This window comes from Spinacia oleracea, chromosome 4 (assembly GCF_020520425.1).
Source record: "Spinacia oleracea cultivar Varoflay chromosome 4, BTI_SOV_V1, whole genome shotgun sequence".
Taxonomy (NCBI): Eukaryota; Viridiplantae; Streptophyta; class Magnoliopsida; order Caryophyllales; family Amaranthaceae; genus Spinacia; species Spinacia oleracea.
In genome coordinates, this window is record NC_079490.1 from 53,814,687 (window position 1) to 53,833,454 (window position 18,768).

The following is an 18,768-nucleotide window of genomic DNA, read 5'->3' on the forward strand; positions in this document are numbered from 1 at the left end:
GATCTCTAATCCAAGTCATTGAATGCTTTCCAACTAATTGAATGTTTATTCTAACCCAAGAGAGTTTGAGAACCCTAATTCTCATTATGTCTCTATTAGAGTGTTCTTCCAAAAAGTCTAAAAACCTTGATTAAGATCTAAGCTATCAATCATCAAGGCGGATTTGCACTGTCGGTGAACCAAGTAAAGGAACTACAATTGGAGTTCTTGTCAGGGGCGGACCTACTTGACCCCGGAGGGGTCCAAAGGGACCCCATTAATTTTCAAAAAAAATTATTAAATTGATATTGAGGTAATTAATTGCACTTAAAATAATTAACATATACGTAATTAACCTACAATCATGACAATGAAATATCTTCGGTTTAATGTTTGCTTGATTAAAATTCTTCCCATGCAATTAGGGTTCAAAACCTCATAGAAGGACATTAATTCCAAAAAAATTATCTTATATTTGTCATTCTTTGATCCTCTAAACTCTTCAGTTTTTGTTTTTTTCCTTTGTAAGTCGTATTTTCTTCATCACATTTTATTGTTTTTGTTCCTATAATGATTCATGATTTTGCTTTATAAAAACACAAAAAATAAATAGTACTTCTAATAATGTATTTGAAGTAGTGTTATTTTTTCTTCAAAAAGTTTTTGGAATTTTCATAAGATATACTTCTAATAATGTATGTAATACTTCACTTTACAGACTGATAGTTGCATGCTACTTTGAACTTTTTAGAGGTCTAATTAATTACTTCGTATATAGATTTATAATGCCCATAAGTGTCTTTGTGCGCTATTTGTTCAGTGACAATTATTGTAATAAAGTAAATCTCCTTCAAAGTATGAAAAACTCGTCTTTTTCATTTTAAATTGAAATCACGCCAAATTTTTGTTGTAATTTGGACTAGGTATTGAGTTTTATTGTTAAGAAAACCTAAAATTAAAGTGCTTAAATTCTCCACATACTTTGTCACGGCGTTTATAATATTTCGACTATTTACCTTTCAACTTTAACCCACTAAAAGGAAAGAAAATCATTAATTTTTTGGACCCCCATATATGAATTCCTAGATCCGCCCTTGATTCTTGTTCGTGTTCGTTGGCATAAGAGGAAAATACGCAACAAACGTATGTATAGCTTAATTTGTACTTTATACATGCTTACTAGATTTGGGGTTATTCGCTATCATATTATGTATTTAACTGTAAACCCCTACATTATTTTCAAACGTTTAATTTTAACATTCAAGTTACAAGAAACAACAAAAATCAAATTTAGTGTAAAACATACACAATAATTTCGATCATATGCTATACAATCAAATCATATTATTGTTGATCATATTCATTTAATTTGATAGAACACGATGTTCACTTGTGTAAAGTTGTATGTACATATTTTGAAAATGTAAAAATAATGATCATTAAATTATAAATTGTTTCTGTTCATAACAAGAAGATATTATCTCCATAACAAAATAGCTAAGACCGTAACAACTGATTCCTAATCAAAGACGAAATACGTACGCTTTTTTTTCTTTGAACATTGAATTACTTAAATATGTATGAGTATGTATTCTATTAAATACATATGGTTATATGGGCGGTTTTTCAATGACAAAGTTACAATTGTTGTACAATTATTACACGTATTACTCCATATATGTTTTAACTCAATATTTTTTTAATGTAAAGATATGTTCATTTTCAAATAATTAAATGTTCATAATAAAAAGAGAACATGTTATTAACTACTGGAACTAAAGATCTTATTCATTTTAACTTTTTCAAAATCAAAAGGTATGATATTCATCTCTGATTGCATAATACGTTTATTTGTATGTAAGTTTTATATTTATCTTTAAAAGTTCATTTTCATACTATCAAGTTAGTACGTATATCATAAGTTAGTATTACGTTCATTTATAAAATAATTTCTTGTTCATGTTTATAGAGCTTGCACTGTATTATATTAGTTCAAAAGCATGTTAAAGTTCATTTTGAATATGTACATTTGTAAAAAGGTTGAATGATCAACTCTGATACATTGCAATTTTCCTCGTATATTCAATATCATTTAAAAAATTTATTCATCATTTTCAAAACAATAAATGTTCATCAATATTACCCATATTGTATATTTACTGTTTTCAGATTACAACAATCTGGAAATTACCTTGAATGTCAAATATTATGTTTAGATCGTATTTCTCAAAAAGAATTAGAAATCCGAGACTACATCAAGAGTAAGACTCAAGATTGAAAATATGAAACAACTAGGTTAGGTCCCGTGCAACGCACGGTTATTACTAAAATATTTTATTATCTCAATAGTATCTAAATAAAAGACTTGTGATATTAGGAAAACGTGAAAGTAAAAAGAATATATGCAAAAGTATGAATTCATAGTGTATAAAATAAATATCCAAATAAGCTAAATATGCATATTAGTACAATACGGAGTACAAAGTTAAGGATTATATTGTTGTATACTTACCACTTATTATTATTTTAATTAACATCCGTACTCACCGTGTATTATTATTAGACTAACATTAGAAATCAATTCTTCAATATTATATAAATTAATTAAAAAATTTAAAAAATATATAAATAAAATCAAATTGTAAAGGAGAAAATAATATTGATTCATCTTTCCTCCAATAATATATCACGTACTACGTAGTTACATTTATGGTTGTGAGAAATAATTCCCCTGACTTTCATTGATTGTGTATTGTCGGTATATATACAAACTATTTTTTGTACAATAGCGTGATATGAGGCTATTAATTAGGAATCTAATTAATACATAATATTTACAAAATAACTGCATATTCTATCAATGATAATTCAATTATATTTTTATTTCATTTTTTATCTTAGTTTCCTAAAATAAATGCAAAATAAAATCTTTTTAAAAAAATTAAAAAATATATATTTTGGCGGGAAAAAATCGCACCAGGAAATGACATGTATTATTCCTGGTGTCTATTTTAGTATAAAGTAATAGATAAGGTAGATGCTAATTTCTATCAAAATTTTGAAATTCAAGTACGGAGTATAATTTTACAAAGACAGTGTCTAACATGTTCAAATTGTTAGTAACAATCTATTTGCCTATTTTAATTGCACAATATGTACATACATATATGCTTCGAAATACTACATATTCAAACAGTAACTATATTCAATTTCAAAATAGTAAATGTTCGTTTTTTTAAGTAGAAGATAAATGTTCGTTTTCAAATCAATAGATAAATGTTAATATCTGAATCATTAGATAAATGTAAACATTAGAATTAGTAGACAAATGCTTATTTCCAAATCATTATATATGTTCATTTCCAAATCAGTAAATAAATGTTCATTTTTAAATCAATAAGTAAATGTTTATTTTCAAATTTGTATATAAATGTTCATGTTGAACAATAGAAAATGACGTCCTTTTGGAAGGGGTATACCCACCAGGGTGTACCCAAAAATTTGCGCGAGCGTACTACCCATGTTTTTGTCATAGACTCACACAGCAGCAAATGACCAGAAACTCAACATAAAAGAAGGTAAGTCAATACACCAAGTAACAAAAGCCATGCATGTCGAGGTTTGAAACTGAACACAGTGGTTCATGGAACAATCCTGTTGATCAGCATTAACGAGAACAGTGATACCAGCAGATGCACAGGCTCCAGAGAACATGAGTAGAGAAGAGATCTGCAAGACGAGCGTCATAAGAATTAAAATATGACCAACCATGAAATCCACATAGAAGGATTAGGAAAGAGAAAAAAATGAAAGATTTAAGCGGTAAATTTTCTGCAAAAGTCTATCTCCACATTGAGTAATGTTTCAGCTCAGAATTGCAATTTAATAAAATGTTGTTTAACAATTATGAATAATGTTCGTTGGAACATAGTAGACCGTCGTCATCATCAATCAACCCCAAAATATGAGGGTGACAATACATCTTAGGTGGGACTTCAGAACCTTAAGAGGCACACTGGGATACAGGTATATCATGTATGACCACAAACCATGTAATGTTGCACCAAACAACCCAAAAACATGGGGCGAACCCCCATCCCTAACAGCACCCAGAACCTCAAAAAAGCACTGCGATAGTGGTACTTTAGCTCTTAGACTCGTACAAACTACTTAAAAAGCCAACCTCCCAAAACTGAAAACAAATTGAAGAAACCACTCTTCAATTAAACGGAAATTTGCACACCAATAATTCAACCTTTTTGACAACTCATAATAATTAAGAAATTATATTCCATCTTTAATAATGAGTACAAATATTTCCCAAGCACATTGTAAATCCCACATGACAGTACAATTAACTTCTTCAGAGGAAGCATTTCAGGGGCTTTTACAATTTCTCATAATAGAATCAAGCAGGATTTTTACAAATAAATATAAATTGCTTGATTCTGTTAAAGCAAAATAAAAAATAAGGTGATATTATGACAGGGTTCCTAATGGGGTTGAAAGATTGCAAAGACTTCAAGTTTCACCCTAGGCGCAAGAAACTCAGTCTACACATGTCCGCTTTGCTGACAATCTTTTACTTTTTGCAAGAGATGATGATTGGAGTCTAAGAATTATAACTCATGCTTTTAATGTGTTATCTGAGTCTTCTGTCCTAAAGCTAATCAGTCAAAGAATTCAGTGTACTTTCGTGAGGACACTAATTTTTTTAAGTTTCAGTTGAGTATGGGTAAGCTACCTTATTGATATTGGGTGCCTCTTTCTTCTATAAGGCTTACTATAATCCAGTGTCAGCCACTTGTGAAGAAACTCTTACAGATATTGAGTGTTGGTCTGCTAAGTTGTTTTCCTATGCTGGTAGGATGAGCTTATTAAGTCTGTCATCTTCAATGTGCAGACATATTGGTGCCAAGTGTTTCTAGTGGTTTAATGTGTATTTGTTAGTGGTTGTTGCCTTTTTTTGTTTGTTTGGTCTTCTGATCAGGAAAGGCTCTTGCTTGTTTGCAGTTTGTATAACATGCTTATTTGGTTTAATAAAACTTCTACTATACCAAAACGGAAAATAGGTAGAATCATCCTAAAAGTATTGAAAGGTTAATTTTCGCAGTAGAACAAAATCAAAGTCGATCAGTGTAAATCAACTTCTTAATATTCATGCAAAAGCACCTACCACCTTTTTTTCTTTTTCAATCAAAAAATTCAAAACCAAATAATCTCATGATTCTCATCCGTTATAAAGGCCACACCATCACTCAAGGCTTCCTCCATCCACACAAACTCCACAATAGCAGAACTGAATTTGGTTCCTCTATTACCATATCTACGGACATAGGATAAATCACAAGAGAAAAAGAGTTATTTAAGAAACCAATAAGCTGTGCAATCTAGGATCAGCTTTTGAACACCAAGATCTCTGATCTCTTGCAACAGAAAACCAAAACCCAACCAACGTCATCTCTACAACAACAAGACTACAATGTGAAATGTGGGCCGAATATTTGATTTATATATGTGAAGCTGCGACGTGTTATAGAACACCATCTTAGAAGCAAAATTCGCCCCGACTATGGTGCAATTGAAATAGGCGTTGCCCCCCAAAATTTGACACAGCAATTCACGTACGTAAATTAAGGGACTGTTTTCGACAATTTACGACCTTTAATTAAGAATGTGGAGTGAGCTATGTAACCGAACCGTCTCATAATAATTGGACCGTCAATTTACGACTTAGCCCAAAGAGGAGGCCTCATCACACCGCGCACGTGTCAAGAACACGACGCGAACCGGCCGGAAGGCGGCGCGCATGGAGATGCCCCTTCTAGCCCAAACCACTAGGGGAAGTAATTCAAAGTATAAACAACACTTCCCTATATTCAAACAAGGAAACATCTTTTTTCCTTTCAATGTGGGAGAAAACACTTTTCATTAAATACTAGACTTGAAACCCACACTTTTCATTTCTACCAATGTGGGACAAACTCATTTTCACAAATGATAGTGTTAAAGCTTACTCTTTGCATTATATCAAACAACTCCGCATAAACATAAAGCATTCGACAAAGAAGTGGTTATTGACGGTTCTCTAGGTTATCACAAAGGGATCGCGAAATAAGTTGACCTTGCCTCTAGACTACTGTTGTGGGTTCTTTTGTGGTGATGACGTGTCATGCGTTCCCCGGAGGTATCAAGTATGCGCTGACACGATCTTCCTGCAACCTGCAAAACAAGAATATTCCCGTAGGAATATTCCCTCCGATGCCTAAGTAAGTATTGGCTAGAGAGAGAAATAATTTGTAGAGTGCAAAGCAAAGATAGTTTAAGGTAGGTGAGAGTGAATTGAATGCCCCTTTTACCTTGGGAACTGAACTATTTAGGGCTTGGGTTCCTTGGGAATTGATCCCATAATCCTAGCTGCATGATTAGGTGTCTTCGGGGATTGGAACACGTGTCCGGGGGGGAGTGTTGAGTAGAGCCTGATGGGCTCTTTAGACTTGGGCCTAGTCATGGATAACTTGGGCCTTTATCAAGGAGTGGTCCTCCAAGGCTTAAATGATGAGGTTTGGGCCAACAGATGAGCCCTGGGCCCATATGAATTTTGGGGGTAAGCTTGAGTCAGATCACCCTTGTCTTAGGGCCCATTGTGGAGATACACCAAGCCCACATCATTTGCCCCTTAAGAGGAGTGAAAACTGTCGTTAGTTTTTACTGCTTTTGGTTTCTCCTGTGCCGTAGTGAAATGTGGCAGTGTTAAACATTTCTTACCCCTCTATAAATAAGTGGCCATTTCAAGTGAATTTTCCCCTCATTTCTAAAAATCTCTTTAGAGCGGTAGAAGGAGGGCGATTTCAGGCGTCATTCAACCACCAACAAGTGTTTTAGGACCACCGTCATCTTCAACTCTTTGTTCTTGGAGTTCTTCATCTTTGGGAATCCAATTTTCTTGGGAGCTCCTTCTTTAATCTAACGGGTAACCTTTTTTTTGTGGAAACTTGTTTGTTGGCTTCCTTATTTTAATTTTCTTCCCTGTCAATGGTACGCCGACACAGTCGAATTGAGGACGAGGACTTGTAATTTCACGTCTTCACGGCAAGAGTTTATGCCCCCGTCCTGAGCCAATTCTTCAGCCTGTGCAGGACAACATGGTGCTGCAGCTGAGGCATCCTAACAGACCCACAGACTTGAAAAGACCGTGTTTCGAGGGGGAGTCCTCTTCTCCCATGGAGGAGGACGTCCCCGAATCAGGACGTGTAGAGGGTGCGATGGCGGGCCCGTCTAGAAGTGAAGAAGGCCACCTTCACCCTTGTGAGATCTTCCCTTTTCAGACGTGGCTGAATTATCTGAATGAGCATGGGCTGACTTTGTTGCGTCTCTAAATCTGGGCCCCGAATATGAGTTGAAAATGCTTGGGGCCTGGACTATACTAGCTTTGGCCTGGACTATACTAGCTTTGGCCTGGTGAAAGGAGAGTTTGCCGTGTATATGGCCGTCTTAAAGCTGGGTATGAGGTTTCCTCCACACCCGTTCGTGGTGGAGTTGTTGGACGACTTCAATATAGGGTTGAACCAGATGTCCCCTAACTCTTGGGCCGGCGTGTTTGGATACATCGCCAGGTGTGAGCTCGAAGGCATCACTCCCTCTTTTCCAGCGTTTCTGCGAATAGCATCGCTGTCTAAAGTCCCTCATGCCGCCGAGGGCTGGCTGGTTCTTAGTTATACGGGGGCATACAGGACAATTTTAGGTAAGGCGTCCAAGTGGCACCATTGGCGGAAGAAGAGGGTAGTCATTAGCACTACTGACGCGGTGATGTGTGAACGGATGAGGCGGTGGACGCTTCAAACCAATTTTGTTGGAAGAAGCGGTTCCTTTCCCCCTTTCTGCTAACCTATGGAAACATATATCTTCTTTTTTCAAGGCCAAGCCGATTATCGTGGGGACGAAGACAACTTGGATACCAGAGGGATGGTTGCCCCATCTGGATCAGTTGGATGACGCCACCTTCCTATCGGTTGTGGGCTTGTGTCCGTATATGCCGAGGGGTAATATCTCGTGACTTGGGTTTCTGTTGCTTTTTCTTCTTATGCTTATTCCGACGTCTTCATTTTTTTTCCAGATGAGGCTATGGAGAAGCTGGACGATGCGTCCAAGGGCCAAGTGGATATGCCGACTTAGCTTGCTGAGGGTGCTACCCTCAAGGCTATGCAACGCCAGGGCGCTGAGGCCGACCCGCCGCTTGATCCTCCAGCGGAGAATAAGAAGGTAATTTGCTTAAGGCTACCCCTTAATATATAGTTCCCTCAGTGTATCTGATTGGAGCCGTCCTGTCTTGCCAGGGATCGAGGAAGACTGCCACCACCACGGCGCCGTCTTCTAAACGCAAAGCTGGAGGGACAGGCAAGCCCTGCTTCAAGCCTGTCCGAGGTTGGTTCACACATTTTTATTGGCAGGACGACTTCAGCTCCGTATGCTAATGAAAAGGGTGTTTCTCCTGTGGAATTTTTTTCCATGGTTCGTATGGACCATAGGACATTGGGTAACTCGTCGGCCCACAAACCTTTAGCCTCATCAAGCTTCTTTCATCGCTTCAAAAATGATTTTGTTGAATGCCTCCACCTGTCCATTTCCTTTGGGGGCGGCCTACTGACGCGAAACAAGCCGTGATGCCATGATCGGCTAACCAGTTTTCTAACTTGGGCATCTTGAATTGTGGCCCATTATCAAAGACAATAGATTGAGGGACACGGAATCGAGTGATGATATTTTTCCAAATGAAGGCTCTCACATCCTGTGCCTTGGTGTTTTTCAGGGCTTCGACTTCTACCCAATTAGTGAAGTAATCAACAGCTACTATCACATAGCGCACTCCTCCTGGGGCCATTGTGTAAGGGCCTAATAAATCCATCCCCCATTTAGCAAATGGTATGGGAATTGTAATGGGTGTTAGCTTCTGAGCCGGCCGTTGAATTAAATGAGCAAACCGTTGGCATTTATCGCATCGCTTAACCAAGTCAAGTGCGTCTTCCTTGAGAGTGGGCTAGTAATATCCCGTTCTTAGAGCTTTTTCTACCAAGGCCCTCCCCCCTATGTGAGAGCTGCATAACCCTTGATGCAGATCTTCCAGAACTTCATGCCCCTTTTCTGGGGTTACACAACGGAGAAGAGGCCGGGAGAAGGCTTTCTTGTATAAGGTCTCATTCCACATCTCGAACCAGGTGCATTTCTTTTGCAGCCTTTCTGCCTGCTTGGGATCTTCAGGGAGTATCACATTCATTTGAAGTTGACTATGTCGTCCATCCAGGTGGCCCTCCGGTCTAGGATAGCTATTTCTACAACATCGATGCTTTTAGTTTGTTTTACCTCCCAAAATACATGCCGCGGGGTGTCGTAGGACGCAGAGTTGGCCAACTTGGACAACGCGTCTGCTTTGTTGTTCTCAGCCCGGGGTATATGTCGCATCTCAAAATTAGTCAGTGGTTGTATCTCTTGGCGGAAGATTTCCAAGTATTTTATCATGGCATCGTCCTTTGCTTCGTATTCTCCCTTTACTTGGCTGACAATTAGCTGTGAGTCAGATAAAACATAAATCCCTTCTGCTCCTGCTGCTTTGCTCATTTGGATTCCACATATTGAAGCTTCGTACTCAGCCTCATTGTTTGACGCCTGAAAATTGAAACGTATGGCATACTCATATATGTCCCCTTCTGGTGATTCGCAGATGATGCCGGCTCCACACCCATTTTGGGTGGCGGACCCATCTACATGAATTATCCATTGTTTCTTCTCATTTCTAATGTAAGCATGCCTAGTCATTTCTACAATAAAGTCAGCAAATGCCTGCCCTTTTATTGCCTTTCTGGGTTCATATGAGATATCGAATGCGTTGAGCTCGATTGCCTAATAGAGCATTCTTCCGGACGCTTCTAGATTGGTGAACTGTCGTTTCAACGGTTGATCGGTGTAGACTATCAGTCGATGGGCAAAAAAGTAGGGACGAAGCTTCTTGCTGACCAAGAATAATGCTAAGCCGGATTTCTCAACAGTGGGGTACTTAAGCTCAGTATTCTGTAGCACATGGCTGATGAAGTAAACGGGTAATTGTACCCCTTCTCTCTCAGTGAGCAGGACGGCACTCCGAGCGTGATCCGAGATGGCGAGATATAGACATAAGACTTCCCGTTAGAGAGGACTAACTAGACGCGACAGGGTGTGCAAGTGTTCCTTTAAACGGAGAAATGCAGCTTCCGCCCGCAGGGTCCTTTCAAACTGGGTGCCCTTTTTGATGGTGCTAAAGAAGTAGTGACACTTATCCCTAGCTCTGGACAGAAAACGTCCCAAGGCGGCTAAACACCCAGTCAGACGTTGCACATCTTTAACTGTTTTCAGGGACGTCATAGTGATTACTGCTTGCACTTTGTCAGGATTTGCCTCAATGCCTCTCTCATCGATTAGAAAACCAAGGAACTTGCCAGAAGTGACTCCAAAGATGAATTTCTTGGGATTAAGTCTCATTTGATATGCTCGAAGGGTCTCGAAAGTCTCTCTTAAGTCCTCGAGAAGGGTTGCTCGTTGTTTGCTTTTTACTATCATGTCATCAATATAAGCTTCTATATTCCTTCCGAGCTGTTTTACAAAGACTGTGTTCACTAAGCGTTGAAAAGTGGCAGGAGCATTCTTTAGGCCGAACGACATTACTTGGTAGCAATACAAGCCCTGTTCTGTAACGAACGACATTTTCTCTTGATCTTCAGGCCACAAGGGGATTTGATGGAATCCATAGTAAGCGTCCATAAAGCTCATCATTTCGTGCCCTGCCGTGGAGTCGACAAGCCGGTCTATCTTAGGTAACGGGAAGCTGTCTTTCGGGCGGGCCTTGTTTAAGTCAGTATAATCGACGCACATTATCCACGCCCCGTTCGGTTTGGGCACTGGCACCACATTGGCTACCCAATCAGGATATTGGCATGGGCGTATAAATCGGGCATCCATCAGTTTTTGCACTTCAGCGGCGGCGGCTAAGTTTCTAGCTTCACTATGATTCCTTTTCTTCTACCGCACTAGTTTCATAGTACTATCTACATTTAGCTTGTGCACTGCTACTGCTGGATCAATACCTGGAATCTCTTCTACTGTGAATGCGAATATTTCTTTGTATTCTCTCAGCAGCTATACTAATGACGCCACCATGGGGTCATCAGGAGGAATTCCAATAGGATCAGTTCGGGACGGCTCCTTTAGGTCTAAGACTATGTCATAGTGTGCTCCCACCGGCTCGGGTCGCATGTCCGCACTATGGGCCATGGACATCTCCTTGGCTCTTCGCTCTTTTTTCTGAGGTTTCATCTGCTCACTCTTTTTCGGAGACACCCCCCAAGCTGCCGGTTCTAACGTAGATAGGTAGCAATCCCTGGCCAGTTGTTGGTTTCTATAGATGGCTCCAATGTCTCCGCTGCTTCCCACAAATTTGATCAACAGTAAATGGGGGACAATTACTGCTTTCAGATTATTGAGGGTTGGGCGGCCTTCTGACAGGGCCTTCTTAGTTACTGGAGGTGTACGAATTGAGACGGGAAGCAAGATGGAGCCGATAGGACGGACGACACTTCCCCCGAAACCTACAAGGAGCTTAGATACTCTTTCTATCGTTCCAGGGTCATGCTGCAACTTCTGTAGACATTGCAGACTGATTATGTCGGACGAGTTCCCAGTGTCTACCAACACTCTTTTCACCCTGAGATTGGCCACTTTAATCTCCAAGACCAAGAAGTCATCATCATATGGCATTGCCGACTTGCGATAATCAGCTTCCGAAATTTCACATGGGGTAGGTCCACTCGCTCAGTGCGGGGGACTGAGACGAGCCAAACTGCCGTCCTTCACTAGTCGGTGCACCTGCCGCCATCCCTCCTGATATTACTGATATGAATCCGTCATCCGAGAAACTGTTGTCATTGTCGGAGACAGGTGTGCACAATTTCTGCTCCTTTATAGTGCCGACCTCACTTGCATCTGTCAAGCAGTAGGTATCCTTTGGCCGCGTAACCATCCAGTATCCTCTTCAGCATCCGACAGTTTTGGGTGTCATGTCCGGCCTCTTTGTGAAATATGCAGAACGGGGTGCTCTGTTTTGCTGAAGGCGGCCCTTTGGGAGGCAACTGCTCTATCCTCAGATTCGGTCCTTCCGTCAGGAAAATGTCTTCGAGACTAGCATTGTAGACAAAGAAGTTTTCTGTTGAAGACCTCCTTCGTTTCATCTTCATTTTGATGCCTTGGCCAGTTTCTTTTCGAGTGGGTTCCATTCGCGACCTTCTCGAGGTCATGGTGGTCGACCCGCTTGCAAAGTGGCGACTCTGGGGTTTGCAGGCGTGCCTTCGTTGTGCTGAGTTCGCCCGCCTCCCTGGACGTTCTTCTTTTACATGATAACTTTCCTCCTTCAGTGGTCGGACCTCTGAGGATAGACGGGGTCCGTCTTCAACTGACTTCCCATTTTGCTTCGCCGCTCTGCTATATTCTTGCACGGGGACGGTTTCACTGAAGGATCTTGTGATTTCTTCTTGGAGAACATGCTGAAGTCTTTCTTGCCATTCACCCGTGATGTTCTGATGGTGACAATGCAACGCTGCAGGGACCTCGCGGAGGCCGGCCGGCTTGCTGAGACATCATAATGCTTTTTAGCTTTGCCTCTCATAGTGGGCTGCCCCATGTTGATTGCAGGCCGTCCTCCTCCTGCGTCTGTCTCAGATTGCGGTTCTGCCATGATACTATACCCTTAGTTTAAAAAAGCGCGCCCAAGGCGCGCCTAGGCGCAAGGCTCAGTCAGGCACAACCCTCAGCGCCTAGAGCAGCCAAGGCACAGCGCACTCCACCAGGCGCGCGCCTAACCGCGCCTTACCGCGCCTTCAGCAAGGCTCAAGGCGTTGCGCCTTTAGAGCTTCCAGTCACAGGGAGCTATCAGGGTTTAAATGCCTTATTTTTATTTAAATGAAAAAACGTGCCTCACACGTGACATCCAACGGTCAGATTTCAATGTCAGTAGAGAGTTTGAGACTTACTCACCTACCCAAGGAGAGAGAAAACAAACTCCTCTGTTCCTCTCTTCGTTCTCCTCTGTCCTCTCTTCGTTCTTCTCGGCGAGTCGGCCTCCTCGGCTCCTCCTCCACCGCCTGCGACACCGGCTTCTCCTCCACCGCCTGCGACACCGGCTTCTCCTCCACAGCTCCAGGTATGTCTGCTACTCTACTGTTCTCTTCTTCTTCTTCTTCTTTTTTTTATCTTTCTTCTTCTTTCTTCTTTCTTCTTTCTTCCTTTTTTTGAATTTATTTTTGTTCTTCCTTCTTCCTTCTTTCTTTTTTCGATTTTTTTGATTTTATTTTTTATTTTTTTTGAATTTGAGGGGATTTATTTTCGAAATTTTTTAATTTCTTTTTTTAATTTTTTCTTCCGTTTTTATGTCCTTCTCTTCTCCTCTTCCTTTTTGGTTTTTTCCTGTTAATTTGAGGGGATTTATTTTCGAAATTTTTGATTTTTTTTCTTCCGTTTTTCTCTTCTTCTCTGTTCTTTTCTGCGTGTCATGTTTGTTCCTGTTTTAATTTTTTTTTCTGTTTTAAACTTTTACTATTAATTTCTGTTTTAATTATTAGTTTTAATTATTATTTTTAATTACTTTTTTGTAGTTGCATAGTCATGAGTCATAGTCAGGAAGTTTTTTTGGTTGCTTAGAGTAGGCAGTAGCATAATATAAGCTTATTCTCCTATTTTCAGCTTGTTAATTTACTATGGAAGGTTCTAATACCGGCACTCCATCAACGGGATCATCCGGTGTTCAAGAACCGGCCAAAAAATATGGAAAATCGGATCCTAATAATAAGAATAATTGGACGTGTATCTTTTGTGGTAAAGTAACAAAAGGTGGAGTCTATCGCTTAAAACAACACTTGGTTGGAGGATTTAGAAATGCATTGAAATGTCCTAGTTGTCCCGAACATGTAAGGGAGGAAGTCAAGAATTTCATGATTAAAAAGGCACAAGATAAGGCAAATAGTCAAATGATGCCAAACATACCTCAATTTGATGATGGTGTTGATGATGATGGGGAAGAGGAAGATTGTGAGATAGTGGGTAGTAGTGGTAAAACAAGTGGAAAGACTAGCAATCTTCCTAAAAAACCAAGGCACAAAGGCCCCTTGGACATGTTTATCAATTATAATCTTTATTTCTAACAGCTCCATACTAAGAAGAGGAACCGATTGGCTCAAAGTCGATTGAATGACATGGTATTTGTGAAATACAATCGAACTTTGTTTCGCCGGTACACGAGGAAAGACACCATTGATCCCATTCTCTTAACTGAGATTGATGAAAGTAATGAGTGGCTACTTGGGAGGATGGATGATAATGAGGAGAATGAGAATGATGATGATTTTGTATTTGATGGTGAGGATTTGACATGGGGTGCGGTTGATAGAGCCTCCGGAGCTAATGATCCTATCTATGCCACTAGAGCATCATCATCAAGAGTTGATAAAGGAAAAGGGATTGCTAGTAGCTCCACTCCTAGAGTTGTGTTGTTGGATGATGATGATGATGAGATAGAAGAGGACATAAGTGGAGACTCGGGAGATGAGGATTATCAAGTAGAGGATGATGTGTATGACGATGATGACATAGAGTACTAGCATTTTAGGATGCTTACTATCAAGCTTGAAGAACTAATGTGTTTGCTTTTCTTTCTACTTATTTATTTTATGTTGATTGTGTGGTTTGTGTGGAACTTTAAGCTACTTTCTGCTAATTACTTTGTCGTTTAGCAGTATGTTCGCAACTAATTGTGCTTTTTTTCGTCCATTTATGCATTACTAATATGATTACCATGTTGTTTTGAGTATAAAATATGTTAGTTTTGTTCTACATTGAATTTCAAGCTTTTTTAGAATTTTTGTGCGCCTTGTATCCGAAAGGCGCGCGCCTGCGCCTTGCGCCTTGCGCCATTTTAAACTAAGACTATACCTCCCCACAGACTGCGCCAAATGTTGTGGGTTCTTTTGTAGTGATGACGTGTCATGCGTTCCCCGGAGGTATCAAGTATGCGCTAGCACGATCTTCCTTCATCCTGCAAAACAAGAATATTCCCGTAAGAATATTCACTCTGATGCCTAAGTAAGTATTGGCTAGAGAGAGAAATAATTTGCAGAGAGAAGGCAAAGCAAAGATAGTTTAAGGTAGGTGATAGTGAATTGAATGTCCCTTTTACCTTGGGAACTGAACTATTTATAGGGCTAAGGTTCTTTGGGAATTGATCTCATAACCCTAGCTGCATGATTAGGTGTCTTCGGGGATTGGAACACGTGTCCAGGGGGGAGTGTTGAGTAGAGCCTAATGGGCTCTTTAGACTTGGGCCTAGTCATGGATAACTTGGACCTTTATCAAGGAGTGGTCCTCCAAGGCTTAAGTGATGAGGTTTGGGCCAACAGATGAGCCCTGCGCCAATATGAATTTCGGGGGTAAGCTTGAGTCAGATCACCCTTGTCTTAGAGCCCATTGTAGAGATACACCAAGCCCACATCAACTACAGTAGATAAAGGACACAAAGTTCTCTTAGAAAATTCTGACACTAGTAAAAAAACAGAAAACAAGAAGGCATGCAAAATCACAAAACATTGGCATAGAAAATTATCTTACCATATCACCAGCAAAAAAGATAATGACAGCTGGGCGATTCTGAAATTTGCGTTTCAATGATATTGCACGAATATTAGTCAACGCCATTGCAAGGCTCCAAAAGATTTGAAGTCCAGAAAATGCAACAAGCAAGCTGTGAGTACAGGTATACTCTGTGTCATATATTAATTAATGTAGAAGATGAAAAACCCATACATGAGTGAAGTCACGTCAATCAAGGCTCTGAAGTTTACTGCAAAATTTACTGTAAACTAAGTAATATATACGAAAGCGATAAAATCTTTAATGGATTATTTGTAACAGAGTTAGTTACTGTAATAAGCACACAACTTCATCGGTTGGATTCACTCAACGTCTCTACTCCTTACATTCGTCCTTTTCCCACCAAGTGTAACAATGTAATTTCACAATTACTCCAAGTTTCCAACAGTAGCATTACATGGCATTTTCTACTTAAGAGACGAAGCCTTAAGGTGTAAAGGGATGACAATGTGACAAACAGTCATTTCACAAATTAAGGGTCCGTTCGGGACTGTTGCCGTTTATGGTTTTTCTGTTTTTTTCATCAAAAATAAAACAAAACGGCATTCGGGTGAAGCTTTTGAAACAATCAAATATCCTTCCATTTCCATAAAACTACAACGGAAAATCAAAAACCACTAAGAGCATCAATTGTAGCTTACTCTTAGCCCCTTCTTAAGGAGAGAGAATGTCTAAGAGCTAGCTCTTAAAATAATTAATGTAACTCTTAGCTACCTCTTATTTAGAGTTTGATTGAGACATCCTCTAAATAAGAGGTAGCTCTTAGAAATAAGAGGGGGTATGAGGTGTATTTTATGTATGTTTTTTACTTATATTTCTTTAAAAAAAAAACAGAAAATATGTGAAATTGTATGTAACAGATAGTGTATAAGAGGTGGCCTATTTCTTGGATTTTTGGTAGATAACTCTTAATAAAAGATGGTGATGGTGTGGAGGAGGAGAGAGATTAAGAGTGGGTAAATAAGAGTTAGCCTTATAATTGATGCTCTAAGAGCATCAATTGTGGCTTACTCTTAGCCCACTGTTAAAAGAGAGAAAATTTAAGAGTTACCTCTTACAAAATAAGAGCTAACTCTTAAAAATAAGAGTGGGGTGAGGTGGAAGAATCTGAAGTATTTTGGTTGCTTTTTATATTAAAAATAAAATTAAAAATATTAAATAACTATATAAGAGGTAGGTTTAAGAGATAATCTATTTCTTGGTGTTTTTAGTAGCTAACTCTTATTAAGAAGGGGTGATGGGGTGTACAAGGAGAGAGACTAAGAGGGGGCAAATTAAGAGTGAGCCTACAATTGATGCTCTAAAAGTGGTTTCTGTTTTTTGGTTTTCTTTGGAAAAGCTGCGTCATTCTCTCCTCTCTCTTATAATCCTTTATGAGTTTCTTCTTCCTTCATAGATTTCCTCTCTCCTCTTGCTCTGCCCTTCATCAGTTATCATCACAAATCTACTCAAATTCTTCTTTGTTCTCTCTCCTCTAAAACGGAGTAGGATGTCTTGGGCTTTATTTTTATGATATAATTTGTTACGAAGAAGATTTGAAGAAAATTGTTGGGCTTTCAATTTTGAGAACTGAAGCGTTAACTAAGTATAAGCAGCATCATAGAAAAACAATTTATTCGAGTAATGAGGTTAGGTATGGTTGTTCTAATGGAGTTACTGAGGTTTGCGGTGTTTTTTTTAAAACAAAAAATATGATGTTTGCAAATATACAATCAAGCACCATTTAAAATTTTTGGGAAAGAAGAAGCAAAAGAGATGGAGAATTGGAGATGGAAGCAGGGTCAATAATACGTTAAAAAAAAAAAAAATTTGTTTTTATCGAGTCAGCAATAGACGCCTCCTATAAAGTATAAACCATTAACCTCGATGCATTTCATGAAAAAACCATTAAAATAAAACCACCTATAATTACAGGATAAACCTCAACCCAAATAGCAGAATTGGAAACAATATAAAAAATTTCCATGAGAAAACATGAAAGGGACTTGCTTTAAGAGTCCATCGCAATATGAAACATTCATCACGCAACAACAGTGGTTGAAAGCTGATTTCTCAATCCTTCCTCTACCCATCCCCACAATTCCACAAACTCCCCCACAATACCAGTACATGCAAATCAACCAATTACTTAATCAGCAAAAGTAAATCAAATGTGGAGTAAATTAACATCAAATTAGCAATAATAATCAGAAGAAAATTTATTAAAATAGTCACCAGAAAACTAAGACGGAGGAGAAATCACTGGTGGTGCTCATAACAACAACAGCAACAGTGGCGAAGAAGATTTGAGACGCACGCAAAACAAGGCCCAATTTGGTTCCAGGCAACCCTTTGATGTACCCCATTCTCACACCTGGTGGTGCGGCCGCGTTTTCAGCTGGCGGTTCCAGCAGCACGTCCACCGGGTGCACTGCCGGGTGACTCATTCCACTGAATTGTCTTTGATGATTAAACTGATTATTTGAAAAATATTGTTGGATATTTTCAGAGAACGAATAAATAGGAGAGTACTTTGGGTACTTTAGACTTCTTTTTCACTAAGAACAAAAGGAAGGATACTGGACTCGGTGAATTGCCCCTTTTTTTTTGCTTTTACTGTATATTTACTTTTTTCCAGGTTACTTTTACGAGTTCGTCTCAGCCCATGATTACTTGGGGCAAAATATGACACAAGTGGAGCAAATGATGTAATTTCACAAAAAAAAAAAAGTTAGAAAGGCTGAGAATTCTAAGGTAATACTCGTATTGAATATCACCATAACATGTCACGTGGCATATATGGGTTGGTATAAAAAGAGGAGGCTGCCCCACCTTTTTTTTTTAATAATTTATTTTCTTTGATTTAGGTAAATTGTAAAAATGATTTATTAAATTCCAAAATTATTTTCTAAAAATCCAAAAATAATATTTAGTTTTTAATGGTAACTAATTAAACACTAATTACACCAACTTGTTAACTTCCACCCCATCTCAAGCAACCACGGCGCCGCCGAAAAGGTCGCTGACACGCCGTCAACCAATTACGCCGGCACTACCCTACCCCAGAATTTCCGGCTACGACATACTTGC

At 39.2% G+C, this 18,768-nt stretch overlaps 1 protein-coding gene across 3 annotated transcripts; it reads right to left on the minus strand.

Moving 5' to 3' along the window:
- Positions 1 to 3,311: 3,311 nt before the first annotated feature.
- Positions 3,312 to 18,289, minus strand: LOC110795474 (CASP-like protein 5A2). 3 transcript variants are annotated; one of them, XM_056827360.1, is made up of 4 exons: positions 17,914 to 18,281; positions 15,658 to 15,790; positions 6,109 to 6,201; positions 3,312 to 3,708 (listed from the first exon to the last, which is right to left on the minus strand). In XM_056827360.1, the coding sequence occupies exons 1-4, from the start codon at positions 18,123 to 18,125 to the stop codon at positions 3,517 to 3,519; spliced, it is 630 nt and encodes a 209-aa protein (XP_056683338.1). In that variant the 5' UTR covers positions 18,126 to 18,281; the 3' UTR covers positions 3,312 to 3,516. The 3 variants fall into 3 exon arrangements, with proteins under 3 accessions (XP_056683338.1, XP_021856179.1, XP_056683339.1); XM_056827361.1 differs by having other exon boundaries at positions 3,569 to 3,708; positions 6,104 to 6,201; positions 17,914 to 18,289; XM_022000487.2 differs by lacking the exon at positions 6,109 to 6,201 and having other exon boundaries at positions 17,914 to 18,267.
- Between the last annotated feature and the right edge of the window lie 479 nt (positions 18,290 to 18,768).